Source organism: Papio anubis, chromosome 10, assembly GCF_008728515.1.
Source record: "Papio anubis isolate 15944 chromosome 10, Panubis1.0, whole genome shotgun sequence".
Lineage (NCBI taxonomy): Eukaryota > Metazoa > Chordata > Mammalia > Primates > Cercopithecidae > Papio > Papio anubis.
Genome location: NC_044985.1, coordinates 89,300,029 through 89,325,989, shown reverse-complemented (window position 1 = coordinate 89,325,989; position 25,961 = coordinate 89,300,029). Strand labels below are relative to the sequence as shown.

The window sequence follows — 25,961 nt, the reverse complement described above, 5'->3', positions numbered from 1 at the left end:
AGTTCAGGCCCAAAATAATTAAAAAGTCAAAAGTGAATCATAGCAGAAGATATCTACCCAAATCCTCTAAGTGGAAAATTTCATATACTTCGATTTAACCTCAGATTCAAAGGTGTGACAGCACATCTCAAGGAAAAAGGTCCAGGGACCTAAAACAGATTACGTTAGTTCTCCAGATGATCAAAAGTATGAAAATTCATCAAAATACACATCTTTCTTATAAGCTTTTGGGCCTGAAATTGGGAACTATTCCACTGAAGTGACCAAGTAAAAGTGACCTTTCATATGAGAAAATGTGAAAAATGAGGAAAGAAGAAAAAAAGACACAAGAGAATACAAGATGATATAGATTAACAATACTTTATCCAAGGAGTACTGCCTATTAGGAAAACACATGCTTGTTAAATTTTCAAGTGCACACAAAGTGGGTGGGACACAATAAAGGCCTCCGCTGGGGGTTCCCAGAGAAGGCCAGCTTCCAGAGGAGGCCCCATCTGCAGGGTGCCTACAACTGCTAAATGCAGAGCAGATTCAGAAACATTTTGGTGTTTCAGTGAAAGGTAAAGGGGGCTGGGTTGATCTTGCAAGGAAGGCTCCAGCCGGTGGAGATCAGGCTGGGGGCCATGAGGATGAGATACAAAAAGAGGCATCCAGTAAACTATGAGAGAGACTATGTCACTTTTTGTGTATGGAGATGACAAGTCTGCTCTACCCTCTGGTGATCTCTCAGGTATTCCTCCTGAAAATAAAGGTTCAGTTGTTCCCTTAGCTTGAAGGTCCAACAGAATATATTTTTAGATGTTTACCTGGGGTTGGAGGTGCAGTTGTGAGCTCCTTGTAAGAAGACCAAGAAATCTTATTTCTCCTTAAAAAAAAAAATTAATCCTTGAGTCCTTAGCATCTATTACAGTGCTTGCACTACAGTGGATACTTACGTGATTTTTTAAAATGTATCAATCATCCATAAAGGGGCATAGTTTATATGATATCAGCCTTATTAGCATGTTGCCTTAACTCTTTGAGCCAGCCAGCTGTATTCTTTTCAGAGAATTAACAAATCCACTTTCGTGCACGCTGCTCACCTGCAGGCCCAGGGCTTAGCACATTGTCAGGGATGAAGACATATGCAAGGAGGAGTGGTGCCTTCCCCGCAGGTGTTCCAGTCCCTTTACCCCAACATTTTTCTTGATTGCTTTTCAACATCTCCCTATTTCTCCAAGAACCTAATTCTCTTCATTGGTATCCTTTTATACAGCATGAAAACAGGTAGTATGTAATCATTCATTTAACTAAAATAATACTTTTCCAATTCATTAAGGAATGGTTATTAGATGCTCACAAGGGGATGTAGTAGGGTATTACCAGACACTGTTAAGCCTATATACATATTATTGATCTATGTAACTATGTCACACACAAAGACACACATACACATGCAGGTACACTCATGGTCACAGCATTAATGATATTCTCACAAACAGGAATACTTTCAGAAAGCTAAGCTTTCTTCATACCAGAAGCGTGCCCTCAGGATGTCACAAAGTAATAAAATAAAACCCCCTACTCCTCAGTTAGTCTATGCTTGAAACTGTTTCTCATATTCCTTCAGACGAAAAAAATTCCCTTCCTGTGTCATCTGATTATAAGGTAATGTAAAAATGAATGTGTAAATAGAATCATATACATTTCTACATAGTTTCACATGTTTTCAAATGCCCTAGAAAAGTGGTAAAAACATACTACATATTTTGGGTTTAATCTGTGATATTTGGAGATCTTCCTCAAATTTCCTGTGTCAGTTGGCATGATTTTAGTAAAATGTGTTTCTGCTGCTTAGAGGCAAAATCTTTCAATGTATCTTTGAGAACTTAAATTCCCATGTTGGTTCACACATCATATTAGTTTATTATGTCACAATTTTTAAAAAAATTTCTTTGAATTGAGGCACAGTCAAGCTTATGTGAGCAAGAGTAGTATGTTCCAAGATAATTGATATCTGTGGTGGTTATTTCAAATTGATCAATGAGGATTGCACAACTAGCTTCAGTAAAGTGTGCTTATTCCTCTGAATATTTTTCATTCGATGGCATGAATTGGTCACTGATGATATTAGGCATCCATTTTTACCTTAAGTCATATACACACTTGAGGCAGTGAACATTTTAGCATAATGTCAGTTTTCTTGGCATTGGATTTTTGTTTGCTGGTGAGATGAGTTATGCTTCCTCAAGAATTAAGTGCTCATTTCTTAACATTTTGTAAAATGTTCTGGTTTCCTTTAATACCTTTCTTTGTAAGGCTTTACTTCTCTGTTCATCCTCTAAAATAATTGGTGAGGTAAATCTATAATTATTGGGAATAGAATTGACTATCAAAACTAGGAAAATTATTATGCCACATTTTTAAGTTGCTGGGTGAAAATATCCTGTATAGAAACATATTCAATTTGGGTTTAATATTGTCAAAAGCAGTGAACTATAATATTGAAGCATTTTGCTAAAGCTGTGATCTTGTTTTTCCAAAGTGGAATATTTAATGGTCATTGCAGATTTTTTCAATATGCATTCATTTATGTGACCATTACAAAATGCAGTTCTAAAATTTAAGAGTCCAACTAGCAAATTATCCTCTTTTGACTTTCTTATTACATCCACTATAACCAGATTAAAAACATATGAATTATACCATATCTTGACTCTGTGTTTTTTTTTTAAAACAAAGTCAACCCACTAAAATATCCTCTGATGCTCATTCAGCTAAAATCTTACTTTTTTTTTTTTTTGCAAAGGTGCATTATTTAATCTGAAAATATCTTTAAGTGCCTAGAATATATATATTTTTAGCACTTGAAACTTTCTTTGGCAATCACAGCCTCTATTAGAGACTGTGAAACATCTTAGGATTATTGAACAAATATCAATTATGTCTATGTCCTCCGTGTCAATCTAGATTGGAAATGTGCCATCTTTTACATCTTCACTAATAGAATTTTTAATTAGCTGTTGATGCTGTCAATAATAGAGTCCACTATTATTTCAAAAAATGATTAGTCTAAGCAATTCCTCATCTACTCATTTGTTCTTTACTTTAAAAAACTGGTGCATACTATTATAATCAAGGTAATTTTTAAGGAGGCCACTATACTTTCAAAAATAAGCAAGAATGTTTGGCAAGATATTTTAATAGATAGTTATTCTTTTCCTACTGATTATTAAAATGTTGTCAGCTTTTGAAATTATCTAAGTAATTTATTCAAAATGTAATACTGCGTTATATTTTTAAGTCAACCAGCACTTCACTGAATATCTTCTCTTTACTGAGATGTAAGAAAATGACACAAGTTACAATCTATGCTTTAAGAGAATTAGGACTTAGACATGAAGAAAAGACAGGTAATTGCAGGAGAGTACAGATTAGAAATATTTTGTAAGATAAAGGCTCTAATGTAATTGTGATGTGAACTCCTAATCATGGACCTGGAGTTTAGTTCTATTGCCTCCTTGAAAGAGTAGCTTGATGGCATCTGATACATCACAAATGGCTGTTGCCATTTTTCACGATCCTCCATTTACACTAGTTTTTTATGCCTGCCCCCAAAATACAATGAGCACCATGAATTCTGACTGAATCATATCAAAATACAGCACAAAAATATCCTCATTTGACAAAGAATAAGCCAAGGATAGTGTGTCTCATCCATATAACCAAATTCAATTTTCCCTAAAAAGGCGTATCTTCCATTTTAAAAGGTTAAAATAAATGGTACTTAAAAATAATTTCAGCTGATTAAATTTAAGTCAATGAAAGAGGATGGGGACACAAGCCCAATTTGAAAACAACAACAAACAACCGCTCTCTGGGCCCATAGCATTTTCATTTCCCTGTGAAGTGGATGAAATTTCATTCACTTCAAGGCTGTGTCTCTCAGGATCTGGTTTAGCCACAGGGAAACAAGTGTTGATAGTCCTGATGGACTGGCCACTATGCTTCAGTGATCCATTTCCACTGTCCTACTGCCAGTTACAAATAACCTCATATTTCTTGACACCACGTCATAGCCCAGGGAAAGTCTTATATCTCTAAATGCTATAGCTTTGTCAACCATTGATTTAGCCTATTCTGCTCTTAGTTGCATTGTAGCAATTATTCACTTGAAAAATAAAATTAAAATCAGTACGGTTTTATAGTTGTTCATTCATTCATCCATTATTCAGCAACTACTTATTGAGTGCCTATTCTGTGAAACATAATGTATTAGATGCTGAGAGAAACAGAAAAATGATTACAACGTCATCCTCACCCCAAGGAAATGGTGAGGTAGTAAGGGAGAGAAGGCATGTTTGTTAATTACAAACATCTACAATTCCATGCAGAAAAATAACAACAATAATAATCACAATGTGTGTCTATTATGTGCCAAGTACAGTTCTAGGTACTTTAAGTATTTCATGTTATGTAAATTTTATAGGAACTCTGAAGGCTAGATACTTTTATCCTTTTTTTTTTCTTCAAATGATCAAGATCAGAAAGTTTTCTCAAAACATGCACCATCACACAGCTAGTACAGGGAAGAGCTAGGCTTCAAACCCAACAGTTTGATACTCATATTCATTCTCTTTCAAAGAAAGATGAAGAAAAATTGTAAGTTCACCATTTATTGGCAATCTCTGTGTCTGGCACTATTCTGAATGCTTCACTTCAGAGTCTTATTTAATCCTCACGACATTGCTATGATGTTATATACCCATTTTGTAGGTAAAGAAACTGAAAAATTACCACAATCAAGCAACTTGACCCAGGATAGGTAATGGAATAATTCTCTTCCAACTTAGGTAGTTTGGGAAGGTATAATGGAGAAAGCGAAGTTTCATTGAACTTCCATTCATTTGGACCAACCCAGACAGAGGAAATGGTACTAGGAATGGCACAGTGATTGGAAACTGGTAATCTCAAAAAGTATGAACATTCCAGATTGGCTGAGTATAGGGGTCATATTTGTCAGGGGTGGAAATTATGATTAGAAAGGTTAAACTCAGATATGTTATGACAAAGAGTTTGAACTGTATGCACTAGGCAACAGAGAGCCACTGAAGGTTTGAGAGAGAGAGAGGAATGACTTTGATCAAAGCAATTATCACTGATTCATTCATCTCCAACCTGTCATAATTTAATAATCTCTGCTTCAAGAAATCATAACTCCAGAAATTATCTATGTAAGTTTCTCCAAGAACATGAATACTTATATCTTCCATCTAAACAGCCCATTGTTGTTACTGTTGTTTAATATGGTTGAGGGGGCTTTTCCATGATTTCTTGGAGAAGCAGACTTCTGTGCCACTTCTGTGCACAGCCCAAACCACTTCAGCCTCTCTAACTCTCAATGTGAGATGCTAACAAAGGACACAAAGCAAAAAGAGGCAGGAGTTTGTGCCTGGGAAAGGGGTTAGATTCCTTGGAACAGCAATGTGAATTTCCTTCAGATGCACACTGTAAGGTCGTTAAGTAATTATACTCCAGGGAAAAGGCAGGTAGCTGGGAAAGAGTGGAACGGGAAGAAAAGGACATTTTCATCCCATTTCCTCCAAAGACTGGATTCCAAATATTAGCAGATCGGAGTTGCCACCTCCTTAATGTAATATATAGAATGGAAATGTGAGAATTTTGTGAATTTAATGACCGTGGTTACAAGTGTTTTCTGCAGTCGCACGCCCTATGGACTTGGACAGGCTGGCAGTCATCCACACCATTTGTGTCCCTTCTCCCTGAATGTGTTTCCAGTGCTGCCAAGAACTGGCTGCAGCCAGCACCCCCCACACTACTGTGCTGCCATCTCATGCCAAGCTCACTATGCTTGAGGAGCAACTTCCAACCGATGATCAATAAAAAATGAGGAGAAGCTTCTTGAATGGAAGTATCTGGCATGACTCCCAGCTGGGCAAAGTCTGCGCTCAACTTGGCCTCCTTCATCATAACAGGATCCAATTCAGCGACTTTCACAGATGGTGTGTCTCAGAGCATTCTAGGCTCCCAAAGGCTACTGCATGGGTTATCTGGATTTTAATTCCCAAAGCAGGTCAGAAAATAACACCGAGCACCTAGACGGAACCAGTGCATGCTTCGTAAATAGTGCTTTTAATTTTCACAACAGTCTGAAAGACGGGTTTCTCACTTAACACATGAGGCTTGAAGTAGTTAAGTTTGTTCATGCAGAGTCATCTTTAACCCACTCCTGGGCCTTGTAATCTTTCCACTTGGCCATGCACCTCTCTGGGGCCATCACCTACATTAGTTGGTCCCAAACATGGCTATAAATGACAATCACTTGAGAAATAGTTTCAAAATACATATCCTTAGGTTCAACTACAGACTTACTAAAATACCTGTAGTATTATATTTATATTATATCTATCTATCTATCTATCTATGGTTTCTCAACCTTGGCACAAGTCATATCATGAGTCAGATAATTCTTTGTTGCAGGGGGCTGTCCTATGCAGTATAGGATGCTGAGAAAGATGCCTGCGTTCTACCTACTAGATTCCAGTAGCACCTCCCCCATAGTATGGTAACTAAAAATGTTCTCAGACATTGTCAAATACCCACTGGGTCAGAATCACCCAAAGTTGAGAACCACTCTTGTAAACAGCTGTCCAGGAAATACAGAAAAAGCATATTCAAAGTTTGGAATTTGTAAATCACAGGCCTAGGTTAGTATTTCTATGTGAAGGATATGGGGCAGCTGGAGGCTGGGTGTGGAGATGCGGGAGAAGATTCCAGAAGACAATAGATTGAGCATCCTTTCAAATCACATAGAGTTTGCCAACCTATGTGAACATTAACTAACCCTGGCCTGTCATGAAAGCTTCCCAAAGCAGGATATAACAAATGTTCAAATAAGGAAAGAAGATGAGAGACTTACAAATTTTTTAAAAATATTTGATTTACAGAAGTTTGATATATCCACAGTTTTCAGGGCACTTTCAGCAAATTAAGATTACTAGTATATTATCCAGCCCCAAACTGGCCTACAGAAAATATTCTGGGTTCACTAAACTTTTATTTATGCAAAGTTTTTTCTTCTAAATAACTTAGAAGTTAAAAAGCATTTTATCCAAATGAAATACAGAAAACGGGGGCCTTTAAGTATTATGATTACCATTTTATTTCATGGTACTAAAAAGAGAAACTATAAGAATACATCCTCAAAAGTGGCTTATCCAATGCTATGAAAACAAATAATAAAACAGAAGCTCTTATTTCTAAATTCTAGTCACCAAACGGCCTTCTACCTACTTACAGTCCCCCAAAGCTTTCACAGAAAATGCTCTTCTCAAATTCTGCCACTGCTGTATTTAATCCTCATTAAAGCAAATTTATCTGTATAGGTTGAGCATCCCAAATGTGAAAATCCAAAATCTGAAACTTTTTGAGGACTGACATGACGCTCAAAGGAAATGCTCATTGGAACATTTCTGATTCAGATTCAGAATGCTCAACTGGTAAACATAATGCAAATATGCCAAAAAAAAAAAAAAAAATCGAAGTCCGAAACACTTCTGGTTCCAAGCATTTTGGATAAGGGATATTCAACCTGTATCTCTGAGATACAGCTCTGGTATCTCTGATTGGCATAAAATCTAGTGAATTACAAAAAAATTGTGGATTATATTAAGTATTTATTTCTTTATTTAATACGCTTATATTGCAACCAAATATCCTGGATCAGCGAAATTTAAAATTTCTTTCCACATTTTTATCAGGTCAGATACTCTAAACATTTCTGTGGAATCATTCTAGGTAATTCAGTATAATTTATTTTCAGAATCTATTCCAACAGCCCTACAACTACATACAATAAAGTAATACGTCACTCCAGGGTACCTGAATTCTTTAAAAATATTTAAAATTATTTAAAACAATTTGTAAAGAGCTGGTGTACTTTATAGAAGTTTGCTTAAATGACTGTTGGAAAGCATGCCAGTCAAGTGATTCATTTTATGTATTAATCCAGCTCGGCTGACAAGCAGTTGCTAATACAGCACTTCTAACATTGATTCAAGTCCCATAAAAGGATTTTGGCTCATAAAAAATGCTGGCATGGCATTAGGATGTAGGTGTTTCCATCTCTGGTCTATAGAAATACAGTAATGTGCCAAGTTTTGTTGTTGACTGCAAGCATTTCTGAGAAGATAGGTGTTACAGAGATCAAATAAATGTATAGATATTAACGCTACCTTCACCCCCAGCTGTGTCTAAATCCCTAACTTCTCTAAATCAGAGGCAAAGTTTGAAAAATGGCCCCTGAATAAAGAGTAGTGGGTGTGTACGGCTACTATGCCATTGTGTTTATGTTCTTTCTCTCTATTTTTAATTCTCATTCTAGGAAAGATGGATATTCTTACCTTTACACGAGCATCAACATAATCACTGGGATACAGAAAGATCTCTTTTCATTCACTGAGTTGGCTAGTACTATGAAAAACAGAAATCTGATAGCTTCTTTCTATCAGCATAAAATGAGAACATGAGCTTGTCCTGAGAAACACCAGCTAGTAAGATTTTTCATAACTTCCATGCAGTGATGATACAATAAGGATCTAAAAGTAATTAACTGGATCTTTTTTAGCCAACCAAAGCCTTATTCAAATACACATTTTTATCAGCATTCTAAGGGAGCCATAAATTGGGGCATTTTGAAAAACTGGGATCTAATCCAGTCCATGATCTGATCAGGGTTCAGTAGTAATAATAAATTGGGACTATTAAAACTGGGAATCATTCCAACATTTTACCCAAACCACAGGACCTAGAAAATTCTACTGCAAAAGATAGGGATATTCAGTGACGAGTAAAACCATGTTGAATTAATCATGTGTATGTAATCATGCCAAAACATGGGTGTTTTCAACAGTTCAAATACTGCCAAAGTTATTAAGTTCAGTAAATAATTAATTATTGAGAATCGCTTGGCAAATTAAAGAAATCAACCTTCTGGTTTCTTTAATACATCCTTTTTTGAGGGTACAATAATGACAAAATCCTATCAATTCACTTGTTGCTGTATATATTTAGAAGCGTTATATGTGTGTAGATTACAACCAAAATATTAATTCCAGAATGTAATACTTTCCTTTTCCTTCTTCAACTCTAATAAGCATCTTCATTTTTCAATATGAACAAATGTTGGATAAACTCTAGCCTTATTCTGGTTTTCATTTCAATTTCCAGTAACATAAAAATCCTCCATAATTAAATAAAATGCTGAGAGGTTGGGAATAGATTTTCACCCACTTGAATTCTCAAACTATAAATGGTTTCTGAATGTTTTTATATCTCTAAGATGCATTTCGTTTATGTGGGGAACTTGCAGCTGCATAATTAAATCTTGGTTTGCCAAATATCAAAAACACATGTATTGATTTAAACTAAAGGGAACAGGCCACAAGCAGCTCAGCTGATAAGGCAAGGGAGAAGTCTCTGCAGTTCTTGGAAGGCTTCCCAAAAGGAAAGAAAACTAAGAACCTTGAATTCAGACACTGAAACCGATTAACTTTCCTAAATCTTAGCTTCACTCTCACTTAGACATTCCGTTCAGGCTAGTTGTTGAAAACAAGAGCCATATGTTTTCATACTTTTCAATCCTGAAGCTGAAGAGGTTGGCTCTTTTTTTTCTCTCATCTCCTCCTGTATTCTGCTAAGATTCTAGTAAGATCTATGAAAGCAATGTTTAATTAATAGAACAAATGAGCTTCCTGCAAAATAAACTCTGATATGGTATAAGAGTAATGAGAGATTTTGGAGTATATAACTCATGTTATTAAATTTTTTTTTCAATTTTTAGGAGAAAACTTTATTTACTGAAGTTTTACTTCAGGGTCAGCAATATGGGACTTCAATGGAAGAAAGTCTTTGGTGTCAGTGGAGATATTTTTCCCAGGATAGTAATACTAAATTAATGATGAGGAGGCAGACATATTTTTCTTTTAACCAATCTCCACTGGATTTTTGAGACGGTATTAGGAATACAAGTATTTAGTTTGGTATTTTACAGGGCCAAGATTCTGATTAATTTCATACTTTGTAAAAGGTTACAAACTTAGGTCTTAGAATTAAACAACAACAATATATACTTACTGACATATTAAGACAATCTCTTGCTTGCAGCTCAGGATGCTAATTTACATAATCTGAATGTGTGAAAAATGCTAATTTAATTTAGTTTGAAAAATGCTGGAAGAAATCATCTTTGAATATAACACTGGGTTCATATCTCTAGCAATGAATATGGGCCTGTGGAGCTAATCTTTTATTATGGCTAATTTCACTGAAGCATGAACAAAATGATGAGTTTATTTAATGCAGGGCTTCATTGCAACAGACCGTTTGACTTTTAAGAGGAGGGGACACATCATAAGCTCAGAAATCTCTTATATGAGATTAAGAAAATCCTACCACACAATCTTGAGAATGAAACTTGGGCTTATACACTCAGGTAACAATGGTGTATGCACTACCATAAACCACTGCCATGGCAAGTTCAATAATTATTGCTCTAGAAAAGTAAAAGTAAATGCTTCCATACTTAACATATTTAGATATTTCTTATACTGGAATATCTGGAAAGAACCTTAGAGATCATCTAAGGACAAAGTAGCATTTAAGATACCCTAGAAGGCCAGGTGCAGTGGCTCACGCCTGTAATCCCAGCATTTTGAGAGGCCGAGGTGAGCGGATCACAATTTCAAGAGATCGAGACCATCCTGGCCAACATGATGAAACCCATCTCTACTAAAAATACAAAAATTAACTGGGTGTGGTGGCACGTGCCTGTAGTCCCAGCTACTTGGGAGGCTGAGGCAGAAGAACTGCTTGAACCCGGGAGGTGGAGGTTACAGTGAGCTGAGATCATGCCACTGCACTCCAGCCTGGTGACAGAGCGAGATTCTGTCTTCAAAAAAAAAAAAAAAAAAAAAACACACACACACACAAGAAGATTTTAGGTGCTATGTGGCTTAATGTACTTAGATAAGCTAACTTACATAGCTATGTATTTTATTTATTTGATTATGTATAAATATAATTAAGACAATAAAGGAAATAGATCAGTGACTGAAACTTATACAACTCTGATCTAGTCCAATATTTATGTGACGAACTAATGCTTTCTAAATGTAATCATTTCATTAGCTCCTTATTCAACAGTTCCAGTGTCAACAAACTCACTGCTTCATACTGCACCCTAATTTTAAGGACTTTTCCCTTCCATTAAGCTGAAAACTACCTCTCTTAAAATAATGCTCCATTAGTATCTTCAAGAGACAAATACATAAATAAGAAAATAAATATTAAGTAAATAATTTGTCAATAAAGTAAATAAATGAATGGATGAATAAGCAAATAAACTGATAAAGTAGAACGGAATAAAATGGGTGCTACAAAACAGACCTAATCTCTCTTCTATGTGACAGGTCTCCAAGCATGAGAAATTCACAAAGTCTTGACTCTGTAAGCTGTGTATTCTCAGGTCTTTCAACATTTTTAATAAGACTTGGATTTAGTACCCACATTCTCTGCGTGAGAGAGAGGCATAGGATATTCCAGGTGTGATCTGAGCAGTGTAAAATTAGAATTATTGTTGCTTCCTTTATTTTGTACATGAACTTCCAGTAATGTAGCTTAGGACCACATTAAGTTTTTGGCAGGCATATCCACATGTTGACTCATGCTAAACTTATGCTCAACTAAAACCATCAGGCAAATTTTTCATATATTTGGTATTAAATCAAACCTTCCACATCCTGTGTATGTGTAGTTCATTTTCGGACCTAAATGCAAGTCTTTACATTTATTTCCATTAACTTTCTTTTTGTTTAATTCAGTCCATTGTTCCTGCTGATTCTGTCATTGGACATATTGTCAACCACTGAAGTTTTGTGGCATCCACAATCTGATCAACAGGTCACCATCACTAACGCCGATGCCCAGCAGGCCAAGGTTAAAAATAAATTTTAATGAAAAAAATTATTCTTGCAAGCTTAGATTGATGGGATATTCATAAGTAATGTTTGGGTACCATTCTCAAATAGCTAATAATCCTTCTAGGGTTATATCATCTGATCCAGATTCCTCTGCATTATCCACAGGAAATATGACACAATGCAATTCTGATGTCTAGGAGAGTACCTTGCTCTTTGTGAAGGCTGGAGACTATAAAAGCATTTCTCGAACTCTACTATTGACATTTTGAGTTGGATGATTCATGTTTTTTGGGGAGGGTGGCTGCCTGTGCGTTATAAGATTTTTAGCTACATTGCTAGCCTCTACCTAGTAAAAGGCAGTAACTGCTCACCCCTCTTCCCAAGTTATGACAATCAAAAATATCTCCAGACATAGCCAAATGCCCTTGTAGTAAAATTGCCCCCTCCCATTGAGAATCACTGTTCTAGACTCTGCCTTCCTCTAATCTAATCTAGTAACCCAACTCATCTTTTATGGCTTTTTGGACTTTTTCCATACATGTAGCTATAAATATACTATTCATATATAGCAGCAAAATGGTTCCGGATCAGGAATTAGAAATGTAGATAACTTAAAATGAGATATGAAAATCAGCAAAAAACAATTAGATGAATGGGGAGAGATAATATAAAACCCTAAAATTTAGAATTGAGGTTAGATTAATCCTAGGGTAAAACAATCACAAGGAAATTAAAACTTCAATAGGAATTATACGATTTAGGAGGTAACTTATAAAGACATTTGTACCTGGATATTCATCCAAGTATTATTTGAAACAATGAAAAATTGAAACAGTCTGGTCATGGTGCCTCCTGCCTGTAATCCCAGCACTTGGGAGGCTGAGGCAGGAGGATCACTTAAGCTCAGGAATTTGAGACCAGCCTGTACAATGTAGTGAGAGACCTTGTCTCTATTTTTTTTAAAAAGGAAATTAAAAAAAGATAAAAATGGAAACAGAATAAATGTTTGATAATGGAAGGTAAATAATTTATTGTATATTGATCTCATAGACTATTAGGCAGTGATCAACATGACATATTTTAAAAACATTAATGACATGGGAAAAATGTTCAACATATAATGCTATGAAAAAAGCAAAATGTTATAGATGTAGGTTTTGGATATCAAGTGTTCAAAGAACATAGAGTTGTCCCTTGATATCCATGGGGGATTAGTTCTAGGACACCCTGTGGATATCAAAATCTGTGAATGATCAACTCCCTGATATAAAATAGAGTAACAATTGCATATAACCTATCTATATCCTCTCATACACTAATCATCTCCAGATTACTTATAATACCTATTACAGTGCCTACACATCACTTCTTTTGCATAGATTCAATGTAGTACTTGGCACAGCAAATTTAAATTTTGCTTTTGGGAACTTTGTGAAATTTCTTTTCTAAATATTTTTAATCTGCGGTTGGTTGAATCCACAGATGTGGAACCCATGGATACAGAGCCAACTGTATACGCATAGAAAAAGGATTATAAAATATTAGTAGTGGTTATGGGATTATGGTAGAGTTATGTATGGTTTTAATAGTCTTTATCCTTTTTATGTTTCCAAAACTTTCTTAATGAACTGATACTGCTTTTGTAAGTTTTATATGCATGAGGAGTGCTGGGGGCAAGTGATCCGTATTCCCTTAGTTGAGTGAGCTAAGGTTTCTAATTTGTTTACAAAAGATTGTGCCAGTAAGAAAAGACATTTCAGAGAAGGCACATGAGGAACGAAGAAAATATTTGTAGATTGGGCCACTCAGTCCTTCTGAGAAAAAAATCCTGTGTATCATTTTTCACTAAATAAGAATAGTTGTATGTTATAGCCAAATTCTGTTCCTCCAAGTCAGTGGTTCTCAGACTTTAGACTACTGACGAATCACCTTGGGCTTGTGTATGGAACACGGATTCCTGGGCTCCAACTCCCAAGGTTCTGATTCTGCAAGTCTGGGATGGTGCTCAGGAATCGTCATTTTTAACAAGGTCTTCTAATGATTCATTATGATGCAGTTGGTCCCTGGACCACATTTTGAGAAACTCAGCTATAAGAAATCATGTGGTTGAATTTGGGTTTTGTTTCCTGCCTCTTCTTTGGATAATTGCCTCCTGGATATGCACTAAAGATAGCTGTCACACACCTGTAGCTGTGTGCTGGTAAACTAGCTCTTCAAAAAAATTGTGCTATAAATATACTCACCATAACCAATGTCAAACTGCCAATGGCTTATCAGCCAGCTTACAAAATTCTTGAAAGTTTAACAGTTGGTTCCTATAAGCTGGTACAAGCTGGCTCCAGTACTGTATGGTATATGTTTTATTTAGGTGCATTAAATATTTTGAAAATGAGATATGCTAATCTAAGAGATATGCTAAATCTATTATGAAACTTATGACAGGATGAGACAAGTAAGCAATAGAATGACTTGAATCACATCAAAGAAACAAATTTCAAACATATTAGGAGAAAAGTATAATAGCTTTTATCACTATTTCTTACTTTATTCTATTTTTTCTCATTGCCATATCATGAAGAGTGATACACTCGCTGAGTTCTTTAAGAGTTGTGAATTGGTTTCCCATAGATGATGGAGAGCTAAGGATCAGGACTCCAGGGTTGGGAGCAATGCCAGATGTTCAGCCTCCACCTCCACCATCCACGGCTCTCAGCCCCTGAGCTGTTGAAATGCCCTTGGTCATTAATTCTATAGCACCCAACCATAAAATCAACTCCTCAACTTCTTCCTCTACCACATGATTGAGACAATGTTGTCTCTAGGAAACCCCTATCAGATGTGTTTTATGTGTTCATGTGTGGGAAGTGGCCTAAGTGGAGGCTAATAGTATAGTTCTTTCACTATTTTGACCAGACATATTTTAAGAAAATTGGATCCGAAGCCTATACAGCCAGCTGAAGTGAATTTACAGCTCAGCTTTTAAGAACAAGACTCCCTCAGGCACCTGCCTACTAAAGGCAAAACCAGAAAGGAAATGAACTCTTGCTTAAAGACAACCCCTTATTTTATGGGTTATCAATTTTCTAGCTGGCACACAGTTCCCCAGCTACTAAGAGTTTTTTTTCCCCTGTCCCAAGCAAGTACGAGCTACAAATATGTGATATCTGCATTCTAGCAAACAGCTCAGTTTCCTGAAGATGAGGCATGGGATGTAACCTCAGTAAGAGAAGTCGAGGGAGCAGCAAAGATCTATGATGTAGACTCCCACATAGATGCCTTTGCCAATATATGCATTAAAATCTCAGCCTGGATTACATTTTACATTACAGGATTGCTGAATCTTAGGTTATGATGGAGAATATCTTTCATGTCTTCAGGATAGCTCTGTCAGGTGAATAGTCAACAACAATGTAAAACACTTGATTTCCTTTTAACTGCTCCAGTGACCTTAGAACTCAGCTTATCAACCTCTCAAAAATGAGAAAGGACTAAATAGCTTTTTTTCCTTGCTATTGAAAAAGTCAGCCTTCTCAACGGGAACAGACAACAAAATAGGGGTCAAAGGTTAACAGTTGATACTCTTGGACTGCTCTGTGCTAGAAAACACAATGAATAGATATGATTTTCTTAGTACACATACTAAAGTAATCAAATCAATACAAGAACGGCCTCTTTAGAAACTATTAGAACTAATGTAACTAATAAGCAAGTGAAAAGTTGTATAAATCTGAGTACATACATGATGAAGTCAGAATCAAACACTTAAAGTTATATGCTGGTTTTGTCATAATCTCAGTTTTTCTCTAAGCTGCATTTAGTTGTGAAGGCAAATAATTTTCAGGAGAAATACGAATATTCAATTACATGTTTGAAACTCAGACATTTACACATCCACTTGCAATAAGTGCCAGAGTTAACATCAAAGATATGTGAAGGACCTCTTGTCCAAACGGAACATTAAGCTCCTCAAGCAGGAGAATCCAGCTCTTGCAAACCGGCATTATTCCAGCAAATGAAGCCGGCCCTTTAACAGATGGGCAACATACTCTTCAGCTTACTGATAGCCTAATATAAGACAGTGTCCATTTAAAGAATGAAGGACATGCGCTTCTCAAATTACAGGACCCAAACGGATTCTGCAGAATAAAATTAAGAAGGTATACAACAGCTTGACCAACATTAGGAACAGACTATGGGAACTGGATAGTTATAAATATCAATATCCAAATGACCTTTCTTTGGGAAAAAAAAGACATAGAGAAAATATGCATTTTTATGGTCAAAACAGGTGGTAGTGTGTTATGGAATTATAGGCACTGATATAGTAAAACCATGAAGCAAATTTCTTCTCAAAATAGAATAAAAATGTCCAGAAAGGGAGGTTCTTTTTGTATCACACACCTTTCCTTTCAGATCGGTCAACCCTTATACTTCTTAAAATGAAATTTTCTCAGTTGACTGTTGCAATATCTAAATTAAACCCAGACCATAGAGTCAAAGAAAACGAAGGTCTCGGCACTTCTGCTCACCTTTCACGCTCTTCTTTCATTTTCTCCAGCTCTTCTTCTCTCAGGCCACCATGCTTCAGAGCACCTTTCTGCTCAGCCTTTCCACCCTTATCCTCTTTCTTCTTTCCAAATCTAGTGAAACACGAAGGAGAAGGTTGTTAACAATAATCACATTGTGTTTGCGGTAAAGCTAAGATATTTATGGGATGAGCTCATTAAGTCATACTTCTTTATTCGAAGGAAGTCAAGATCATTTTGCATAATATGGAACTAAAATAAGAGAATGAAAGCAGAAAAATAATGCCATTATGAAATTCCCCCTTTTCTGTCTTCTTTCTTTCCTTCTTTCCTTCCTTCTTTTCACTCATATTTATCATGCATCATGCACAATATCATGTGCTTTTACGGAAGTCTGAGAAAGAAACATCAGCTTGTTTTGTGATTCTTCTATGATTCAGGTTGCTTAGAGGTAGGACTTTCTTTCTTTCTTTCTTTTTTTTTTTGAGATAGAGTCTCGCCCTGTCACCCAGACTGGGGTGCAGTGGCATGATCTTGGTTCACTGAAATCTCCGCCACCCGGGGTTCAAGCGATTCTCATGCCTCAGCCTCCTGAGTAGCTGGGATTACAGGTGCACACCACCACACCCAGCTGATTTTTGTATTTTTAGTAGAGACGGGGTTTCACCATGTTGGTGAGACTGGTCTCGAACTTCTGGCCCTAAGTGATATGCCCACCTCGGCCTCCCAACATGCTGTGATTATAGGTGTAAGCTACTGTACCTGGCCAGGACTTTCTTTAAAATGTGTATGTCAGGTCCTCCTGTGATGAGATTCTGATTCCCTTTGTATGTGTCAACAAAACGTAAGGGAGAAGGGGCAGCCTAAGCACACATAATTTGAAAATTTTCCTTATTATTTAGATAGACAAATATTCAAGACTAATTATGATGACCTATTAATGCAATAGAGAGTGCGAAACTAAAGAATTATCATTAATATATAAATAAAAACTGATCAATCTCCTAAGCAGGCTTCCTGAGCTCCAGTGTCATTGGCACTTAAAGGTAAACTCCTGGAATTATACGACAGTGCCACGAGAGGCCTTACTGAACACCTCGCTCAATGCTCTCATTTTACCAGTGAAGAACCAAAAGCTCTGAGAGGTGTTGAACCTTGACCAAGATCTCCCAAAAGAGGCAGGGAAGGGCTGAGATTAGAACCCGATCTCCGCCCGTATGCTTTCCTTCATGCACAATCACTCTCTAATGCAGCCCCAGCTTCCTGAGTCAGCTCTGGAACACAATGAAAATATAATACAATTCCGCACAAAGGGAGGTTTCTTTGGGTTAGTATGTTCTGAGCATTCCTGAGTGCCTGGGATGTATATAGTTAAATGGGCACAGTGGCAATTATGATGTTTTACAAAAACACCATATAGTTTTAGTACTTTTAGGAAAATGAAAACTGCACATTTGAAATAAAAAAGACACGGCTGGGCACAGTGGCTCACACCTGTAATCCCAGCACTTTGGGAGGCCAAGGCGGGCAGATCACGAGGTCAAGAGATAGAAACCATCCTGGCTGATGGTGAAACCCCCTCTCTACTAAAAATATGAAAATTAGCTGGGCGTGGTGGCACACGCCTGTAATCCCAGCTACTTGGGAGGCTGAGGCTGGAGAATCGTTTGAACCTGGGAGGTGGCAGAGGGTGCAGTGAGCCAAGATCACACCACTGCACTCCAGCCTGGTGACAGAGCAAGACTCCATCTCAAAAAACAAAAAAGACACAATTGAATTATTCCTAGGACATATTCTTATATAACAGGCATTTTTCCCAGTAGACATTTTCTCCAGATGTAATCTCTTATGCTCTTGTTACCAACAAACATGAAAAAGAAAATGACCTGGTGCTCTATTAATAACCAGGAGGAAAAGTCACTCAGTTATGCATGATCTTTAGTTAAGGTAAATATTCTTCTTAAATCTATGTTAATCCCATTTATTATTTGATTTTTATTAAGTAGCAGCAATTTTAACTGCATGTGTATGTTTGTGTATAAGTGTGTATGTGCATAGTTCCAATCCTATCTATCTGTCTATCTATCTAAATAACCTGGGGAGGCCAGGCGCGGTGGCTCATGCCTGTAATTCCAGCACTTTGGGAGGACAAGGTAGGTGGATCACCTGAGGTCAGGAGTTCAAGACCAGCCTGGCCAACACAGTGAAACCCTGTCTCTACTAAAAACATAAAAATTAGCCAGGTGTGGTGGTGCATGCCTGTAGTCCAAGTTCTTTCGGAGAGAGGCTGAGGCAGGATGACTTGAACCTCGGTGGGAGTTGCAGTGAGCGAGAGATGAATTGCCACTGCAGCCCAGCCTGGGTGACATAGTGATACTCTGTCTCAAAAAACAAAACAAAACAAACAAACAAACCCAAAAAAAACTTGGGGCAATTCCTAGATTTTTGTTTGTTTTTGTTCTTTTGAGATGGAGTTTCACTCTTGTCACTGGGCTGATACGTGATCCTGCATTTCTGCAACCTCCGCCTCCCAGGTTCAAGCGATTCTCCTGCCTCAGTCTCCCGAGTAGCTAGGATTACAGGCATGCACCACCATGCCCAGCTAATTTTTTGTATTTTTAGTAGAGACGGGATTTCACCATGTTGGCCAGGCTGGTCTTGAACTCCTGACCTTAGGTGATCCGCCCGCCTTGGCCTCCCAAAGTTCTGGGATTATAGGCATGAGCCACCATGCCCAGCGATTCTTAGATTTTTTTCAAATTATACATGCTTGGGCTGGCCTAATACCCCCAACCCTGCCCCAGCACACACACAGAGAATCAGAGTCTCCTCACTTGAGGATCTGACATATAAATTTTGAAGAAAGTCCTGTACTTCAAGCAACCAGAATAATAGAAGAATCACAAAACAAGCGCATGTTTCTGTCTTCTTCAGAATCCCATAGCAATGGGCATCTATTTGTAGCTTCCTAGACTGTGATTTGACTCATAGCAGAGTGTGTTAGTCAAGCGGGAGCTCTGAGTATCACACCTGGAAGGTGGCATTACTCATATTAATAATTGTGCTATCGTCCTGCCTTCCCTAGAAGCCTCTTCCAGTCTTCAGCACATTTCTCAACTTACAATTTCAATCAGCAAGTATTCTTTCCTGAACTTTCTCCCTCCATTGCCATCTCTCCATCTCTCTCTACTCCTACTATGGTTTTTTGGTTGTAGCCAGTCTAGTCTTGGGACTCTGGTGAACCAACTGTCAGCTTTAATGCTATCATCCCCCAGTCTGGTTTTTTGTCCTTTTCTCTCTTTCCTGTTTCCCTTTCTGAATTTATTCCTTTTGTTTTCACTGAAGAAATATCCATGTATCATTTATAGATGTAGGGAAAAGAGAAAAAATACAGACAAAAATATAAGAACATTAACTTTCTTTCTTTTTTGTCAAGACTTTGTTTCACTCTTGTTACTGAGGCTGGAGTGCAGTGGTGCAATCTCGGCTCACTGCACTGCAACCTCCTCCTCTTGGGTTCAAGCGATTCTCCTGCCTCAGCCTCCCAAGAAGCTGAGATTACAGGTGCCCACCACCATGCCTGGCTAATTTTTTTGGTATTTTTAATAGAGACAGGGTTTCACCATGTTGGCCAGGCTAGTCTTGAACTCCTGACCTCAGGTGATCCGCCCGCCTTGGCCTCCCGAAGTGTTGGGATTACAGGTATGAGCCACTGCGCCCGGCCAGAACATTAACTTTCAAATATAATTCAGATTTGCTCGATACATTCAAAACCTCTCTTTAACCTACAGAGCAGGAGATAGCTAAATAATGTTTTCATGAATACACTCTTTAGCATTCCAGACCCATGTAGAAGAGTCTTAGGGGTCAACATGATTACTCTAAGTACGTTTATGTGAGAAGTTAATAGCTCAATACATCACTTGAGATAAATAACTTTTGCTTAAAATGTCATTAAATATAGTAATGTTTGGGCAAAATATTCAATATGGTGGTGAGTCTGGGTAGAAATAACACTTTAGGAGGTTGATGAGGGCAAAAAATTTTGCCAAAAGCTTTACAGGTATTAGGCTTTTTTTTTTTTTTTTTTTCAATGTCCCATATTATTTCTGCTATATTTGCAGGTTTTGGGATTTCTGAGGTAAAAGCAATCTTGTTTTGGGAGGGTAAAACTAACCATTTCCTAGCCTATCTTGATCTTTATTACCACACCCAATAAATTATTTTTGTTTCCGGTAGCTAAAATATTTCACTTGTCCTAGAGTTCAGCAGTAGTTAATTATGCTTCCCTCACAGTGGAATATGTTTGGTAAGAAAAAAAAAGTGTTAGTTGTAAGTAAATTCTGCAAAGTATTTTCTTCTTAGCAAGAACCGCCAATAACAGTCAAATCAAGCAATTCTACAAATATTATAAATGCTTTGATTTAAAGTTCATGATCCTTGATTAAAGTTTCCAATAAGAAGGGCAGAAATAGCTGTGAGATTTATTTTATTAGCCAGAGAAAATGATTACAAATTACCTTATTTTGTAAAGTTTGGGTAGGCTCGAGAACAGCATTATAAAACAATAATCTTAAAAAAAAAACAACTCCCACATTGTTAAGATGAGGAAATTGAGACCCAGAGAAGTTAATTGCATTTTATTTATTAACACACTGAATTCTTTTTCATTTTTCAATAAGACAACTTAATTATCAGTAGTGGCAGTAAAGGAGGGGAGGAGAGAGTGAGAGGGAAAGATTCGATTTGGTGACTTTCCAAGCCTTTGTTTTCCTTTCTGTAGCTGCCTTTGTGGGGATCATTTCACAGCCACTCTTACTTTTACTGAGATATAGAAAGAGGAATTGTGGAGGTTTATCTTCCATTAGCTATTTTTGTGAGAAAAGTCATGAACCCTGAATGGCTAAAATTACTACTTTATATTCTAGAGTTTCAAATATGCACTGCATTCCAGGCCTCCCATTATCTGTTACCTTAGAAATTTGAGAGTTGGCAATTCTGGGCTAGGTGCCTTAAGGAAATTGCTTAGAGGTCAACCTTACTTTATATAAAAGATATTTTCCTTAAAAATTCTGTGCAAACATATGGTTTTAATCAATAAAATCTTATTTTACATGTACCTGGGAAGCCTGTTTAAAGAATCTTATGATGGATCTTTTTTGTAAAGTGGAAAAATCACCTTTCAACATATCCTTTATGTAAATTTGGATGTTCATGAATTACAAGCTTGCTTAAAACACCTGTCCATTTCTCTGTTCATTTCTATAGAGGTCATATGAAACAGATTCATGGAAAATCTTTCTTCTTTCCTTACTCTCTCTCTTTCTTTCTTTCAAAAAATATTTGTTAGGTATCTACTAGCTGTCAGAAATTATAAGCAACTGATATAGGTTAATATTATGTTGGCATACAAAACCACACAATATCCTCATGAAATTTACATTCTAACAGAGGAGACAGTTACCAAACAAGTATAAATCTGTAATTGTTAGTTGTGATAAGTGCTGTAAAGGATGTCAGAAGAGACAATAATAGGGAAGTGACTGATTGGGAAATGCCTCAGTGAAAAAACAGATTTAAGCTGAGAATATAAGAGTGAGAAGTTCCAGACAAGCAAAGGGTGGGAGAAAAGTCTTGAGGGTGAAGGAAACAGCACATGCAAAGGACATGAGTGGGGAAGGCTTGGTGTATTCAAAGCAGTAAAAGAAGGCCAGAGCCTGGGAGATGAGAGGAAACTCCGTCAGGATGCAGATGGAAAAGCCAGTGGGCACAGGTGTGAGAGAAGCTTGTGGTTTAATCTAAGAGTGATGGGAGGTAATTTCTTAGTCATTCAAGGCACAGAGAAGCTAGGTGGGGAAACTAGGAGATAGATTTAGTGGAGGAGAAATGGCAGAGGAACCAAGTGTTGAACACTTGTCTTCATCATACAACGTGATGAATATTTTAAAAAGACCATCCTGGTGCTGAAATAAAAAGCAGAAAGTAAAAGCAGTAACATAACTAAAACCAGTGATTTAACTGACTCGGGGGACTCCTGCAGGAGTGAGTGAAAGATGACAGTGACTTGGACTAGAGAAATGGCCATTAAGAAGAGAAGATAGTGATTTGGAAATGGTGAGTCAATGAAGAGGTATCAAAAAATTCAATTTTAAACATGATTATTATTGTAATATATTTTTGGGAAATTCCAGTAGATGACCTCAGGCCTAAGTCCTGAGACACTGTTACACTTAAAGGTCAGAGACAGGAGTGGGAGTGTGGGGAGAGGCAGGTGGACAACAGAGACAGAGAAAGAACAGCAAGAGATCTGAATGAAAATCAAGAGAATGTGGTTGGTTGCAAAAGAGTTTAAAGAGTGCTGCAAGAAGACAGACAAGGTCAACAGATGGGAATGCTGCTGAGATGCCCAACGAGGTGAGGACTGAAAAGCGTTCATTAGATTTGGCAACATAAAGTCATTCATAGCCTTGGCAAGGGTCAGCGGAGTAGTGTGAGCAGAAGTCATGTAGGCATGATCTGAAGAGTGAATAGTGGGTAAGTGTAAGTGTCTGTACAAGCATTACAGACTGGGTGATGGTTGGCTGGGAGGGAGGTAGCTGCAGGTGCAGTTGAGTGCTGCTGAAGAAGGAGGTTTTCAATTTGGGTTATACCACAGAACTTTTCAGTTGCTGACAGGAAAAGAGACTGAGAATTCGGAGATGGAGGACAGAGAAGAAGAAAGTTCTTTTCCCTCTTTATTAAGGTAAAATATACATAACATAAAATTTGCCATTTTAGCCATTTTTCAGTGTACACTTCAGTGACATTAAGCACACTCACATTGAGAAACCATCACACTATTCATGTCCAGAATTTTTCATGATCTCAAATGGAAACTGCGTACCCACTCTACAGTAACTGCCCACTCCTTCCTCCAGCGCCTGGTAACCGCTATTCGACTTTACATCTCTATAAATTTGACTATTCTATGTGAAATTCATATAAGTGGAATCACAGAAAATTTATTCATTTGTCTCTGGCTTATTTCACCTAGTAGAAGGTCTTCAGGACTCATCTCTGTTGCATGTGTCAGAATTTCATTCCCTTTTAAGGCTGAATAGTATTCCATTGCATGTACATAACCCCATTTTGTTTATCCACTCATCCACTGATGGACATTTGGGGTTGTCTCCACCTTTTGGCTATTGTGAATAAGGCTGCTATGAACATTGGCATAGGAGATGAAAGTTCTTGATAAGGAAGGAGGATAGAGAGAGCATCTCTGGAGATACTAGTCTTAGATGGAAGGAGACTCAGAAAGGGCAGCAGCAGCCTGGGAGAGGAAACTAGCTTGTTTATGGTGCTGGTAAAGGGGAAGTAAAGGAATTCCAGGGCAATTAATGTATCAGTTAATGTGATGCAGCATGTATAAGAAAAATGGTTTCTATCCATAAAATGAGATCTCTTAGAATTTAAGAAATCAAAGATCGAATTACGCAAGGTAGACACAAACCTCAGGGAGGGTTACAGAAAAACACCCCATGCAGACCTCCCTACTGTTGTTATATTGTCTAGGTAGGGAGGTTGTGAACAGCCATCTGGAAAAGTGGAATTTGATAATGGTTCATTCATTCATTCATTCATCCATTTATTCATTACTGAGCAGCCACTACACATCACAATAGCCTATGCACACGGAATTGAACCATTAACAACATGAATCGTCAGGTAAATATCTAACCCCTCGATTCAACTAAGTCCCTAGAATCCTATTGTTTCCTATATAATAAAGATTTCAATATTATTCTTAATAGTTTTCTTCTAGTTTCTCAGCAAATATTTTCTTCTGTTTCTTTCCTTGGCTTTTCTAAGTAATGATGACATTCAAATTCCTCCTAGACTCCCATGCATACACTGATGAATGATTCAAATTTACAATATGTACAGCTTGACCTCTGGCATTTTTCCCGTCTACTCTCTCATTTAATTCACTTCTTAAAGAGGCAACATTCTATCCACAACTTTCCTCTCACATCTCACTGTGCAGTTTATGCAGGTATTACCACCGACCCTTCTACATCCTCTTAGTGCACACACTATACAAAAGTGATCTTGAGCAGTGTCCTGTGAGAACTAAAAAGTCAGGCAAGGAAAAAGTTCATTCACTCTTGTTCCAAATAGCTGCTTAGCTATGAATCCAAAGAGAGCTGAAAAGTTTGAAACAAAATCTGTATAGCTCCTTTTCCAATCAGGAAACATCTTTGGGTGTCAATGATGCATTTGGAAAAAACTACATCTAGTCATTGCTAATATTAAAGTCTGACATCTATGGAACAATGTCACATGTGAAAACCTACAAACTTCACAGTCATAGTATTATCTGGACTTGGATAATGGTTTGTCCACTCTGTAACTAGCTGTCTTACAAACTAGGCATGATAGCTCCTTACCATTTTATAAATTACACAGTTTGAAATAGCTCAAGCAAAATATAGGGGCAGAGAAGTTCATAGGCCCTTTACTATTATTTCCATAGTTGATTCTGAAATCCACCCTATAAAAGGTTTTTGTTGTCGGATGTATTCTAAATTGGGTTCTGAATTAGCATATGCATATGCTGATGAAATTAACTTCCATGTATTGTAATCTCATATGGTTTTGTGCACTGCAGCTTCTGCTTCTAAAATCTGTGTCACAAAGGTCTTTTCTTGTTTATCTCACATGGTTCCATTGTACTTGAGAGTTAATGGGTCTGATAAAAATTCAGTGAAAATTGACCAATTAGAGTTCCCATCCCAACCCCCTTTTGAGGGTCCCTAAGGGCATTACTCACTTTCATGTTAATATTATTGATAGAATAATAAACAGATTTGTGTTTGTTGCAAATCAATCTTGATTAAGAAGGAAAGATATTCTAATTCTATTTCTGGTCCCCCACACTGCCTTGGCTAAGCATGTAGCTTTTAAGGAGGGAGGCAAAGTGCTACAAAACCCAGGATGCTTTTCACAACAGTAGGGCTGTGTTTTTTAAATCCATTCCGTGGCATGCAAAAGTAGATAGGGATTTGCCTTGTAGGATGTGTACACAAGTAGAGACAGAGAGCTGATGCTTTAATAATGAAAGACAAACTCAATATTAAAAATCTTCCTAATTAATCCTAACTGGGTCAGGCAGTTGAAACCCTGAAATTAAGTTTTCTAATTAAAGTTTTAAATTTTGATATGTTGTTTAGACATTTATCCTGGGTATGTTTATATGTTTCCAAGATGATGACAAGCTATATGAAAACAACAAACCTGTTTAATCCCACTGATATCTGTATCTGCTACCCGCCTTAAGGCCAACCTTTTTATCCAGCCAAGCTTTAGCAGCTACTTTTCTCTGGGTTGTCACTCATTCCTAGAATGTGGCTCTGAAATTGGTGGTCATGGCAGTTTTTCATTCTGAATCAGGGAATCTTCAGATCTCAAATATGTT

General features: G+C 37.2%; 1 protein-coding gene across 15 annotated transcripts in view; it reads right to left on the bottom strand.

Annotated features, from left to right (window-relative positions):
• Positions 1-25,961, bottom strand: part of PARD3B (par-3 family cell polarity regulator beta) — a 1,095,492-nt gene that overhangs the window by 206,181 nt on the left and 863,350 nt on the right. For all 15 annotated transcript variants that reach the window (XR_002516428.2, XR_002516429.2, XR_002516430.2 and 12 more), the window contains one exon: positions 16,508-16,618. Coding sequence is in view for 12 of the 15 variants with exons in the window: in XM_021924389.2 (XP_021780081.1) it covers positions 16,508-16,618 (111 nt within the window). In the remaining 3 variants the exon portion in view is untranslated. The remainder of the gene's footprint in view (positions 1-16,507; positions 16,619-25,961) is intronic.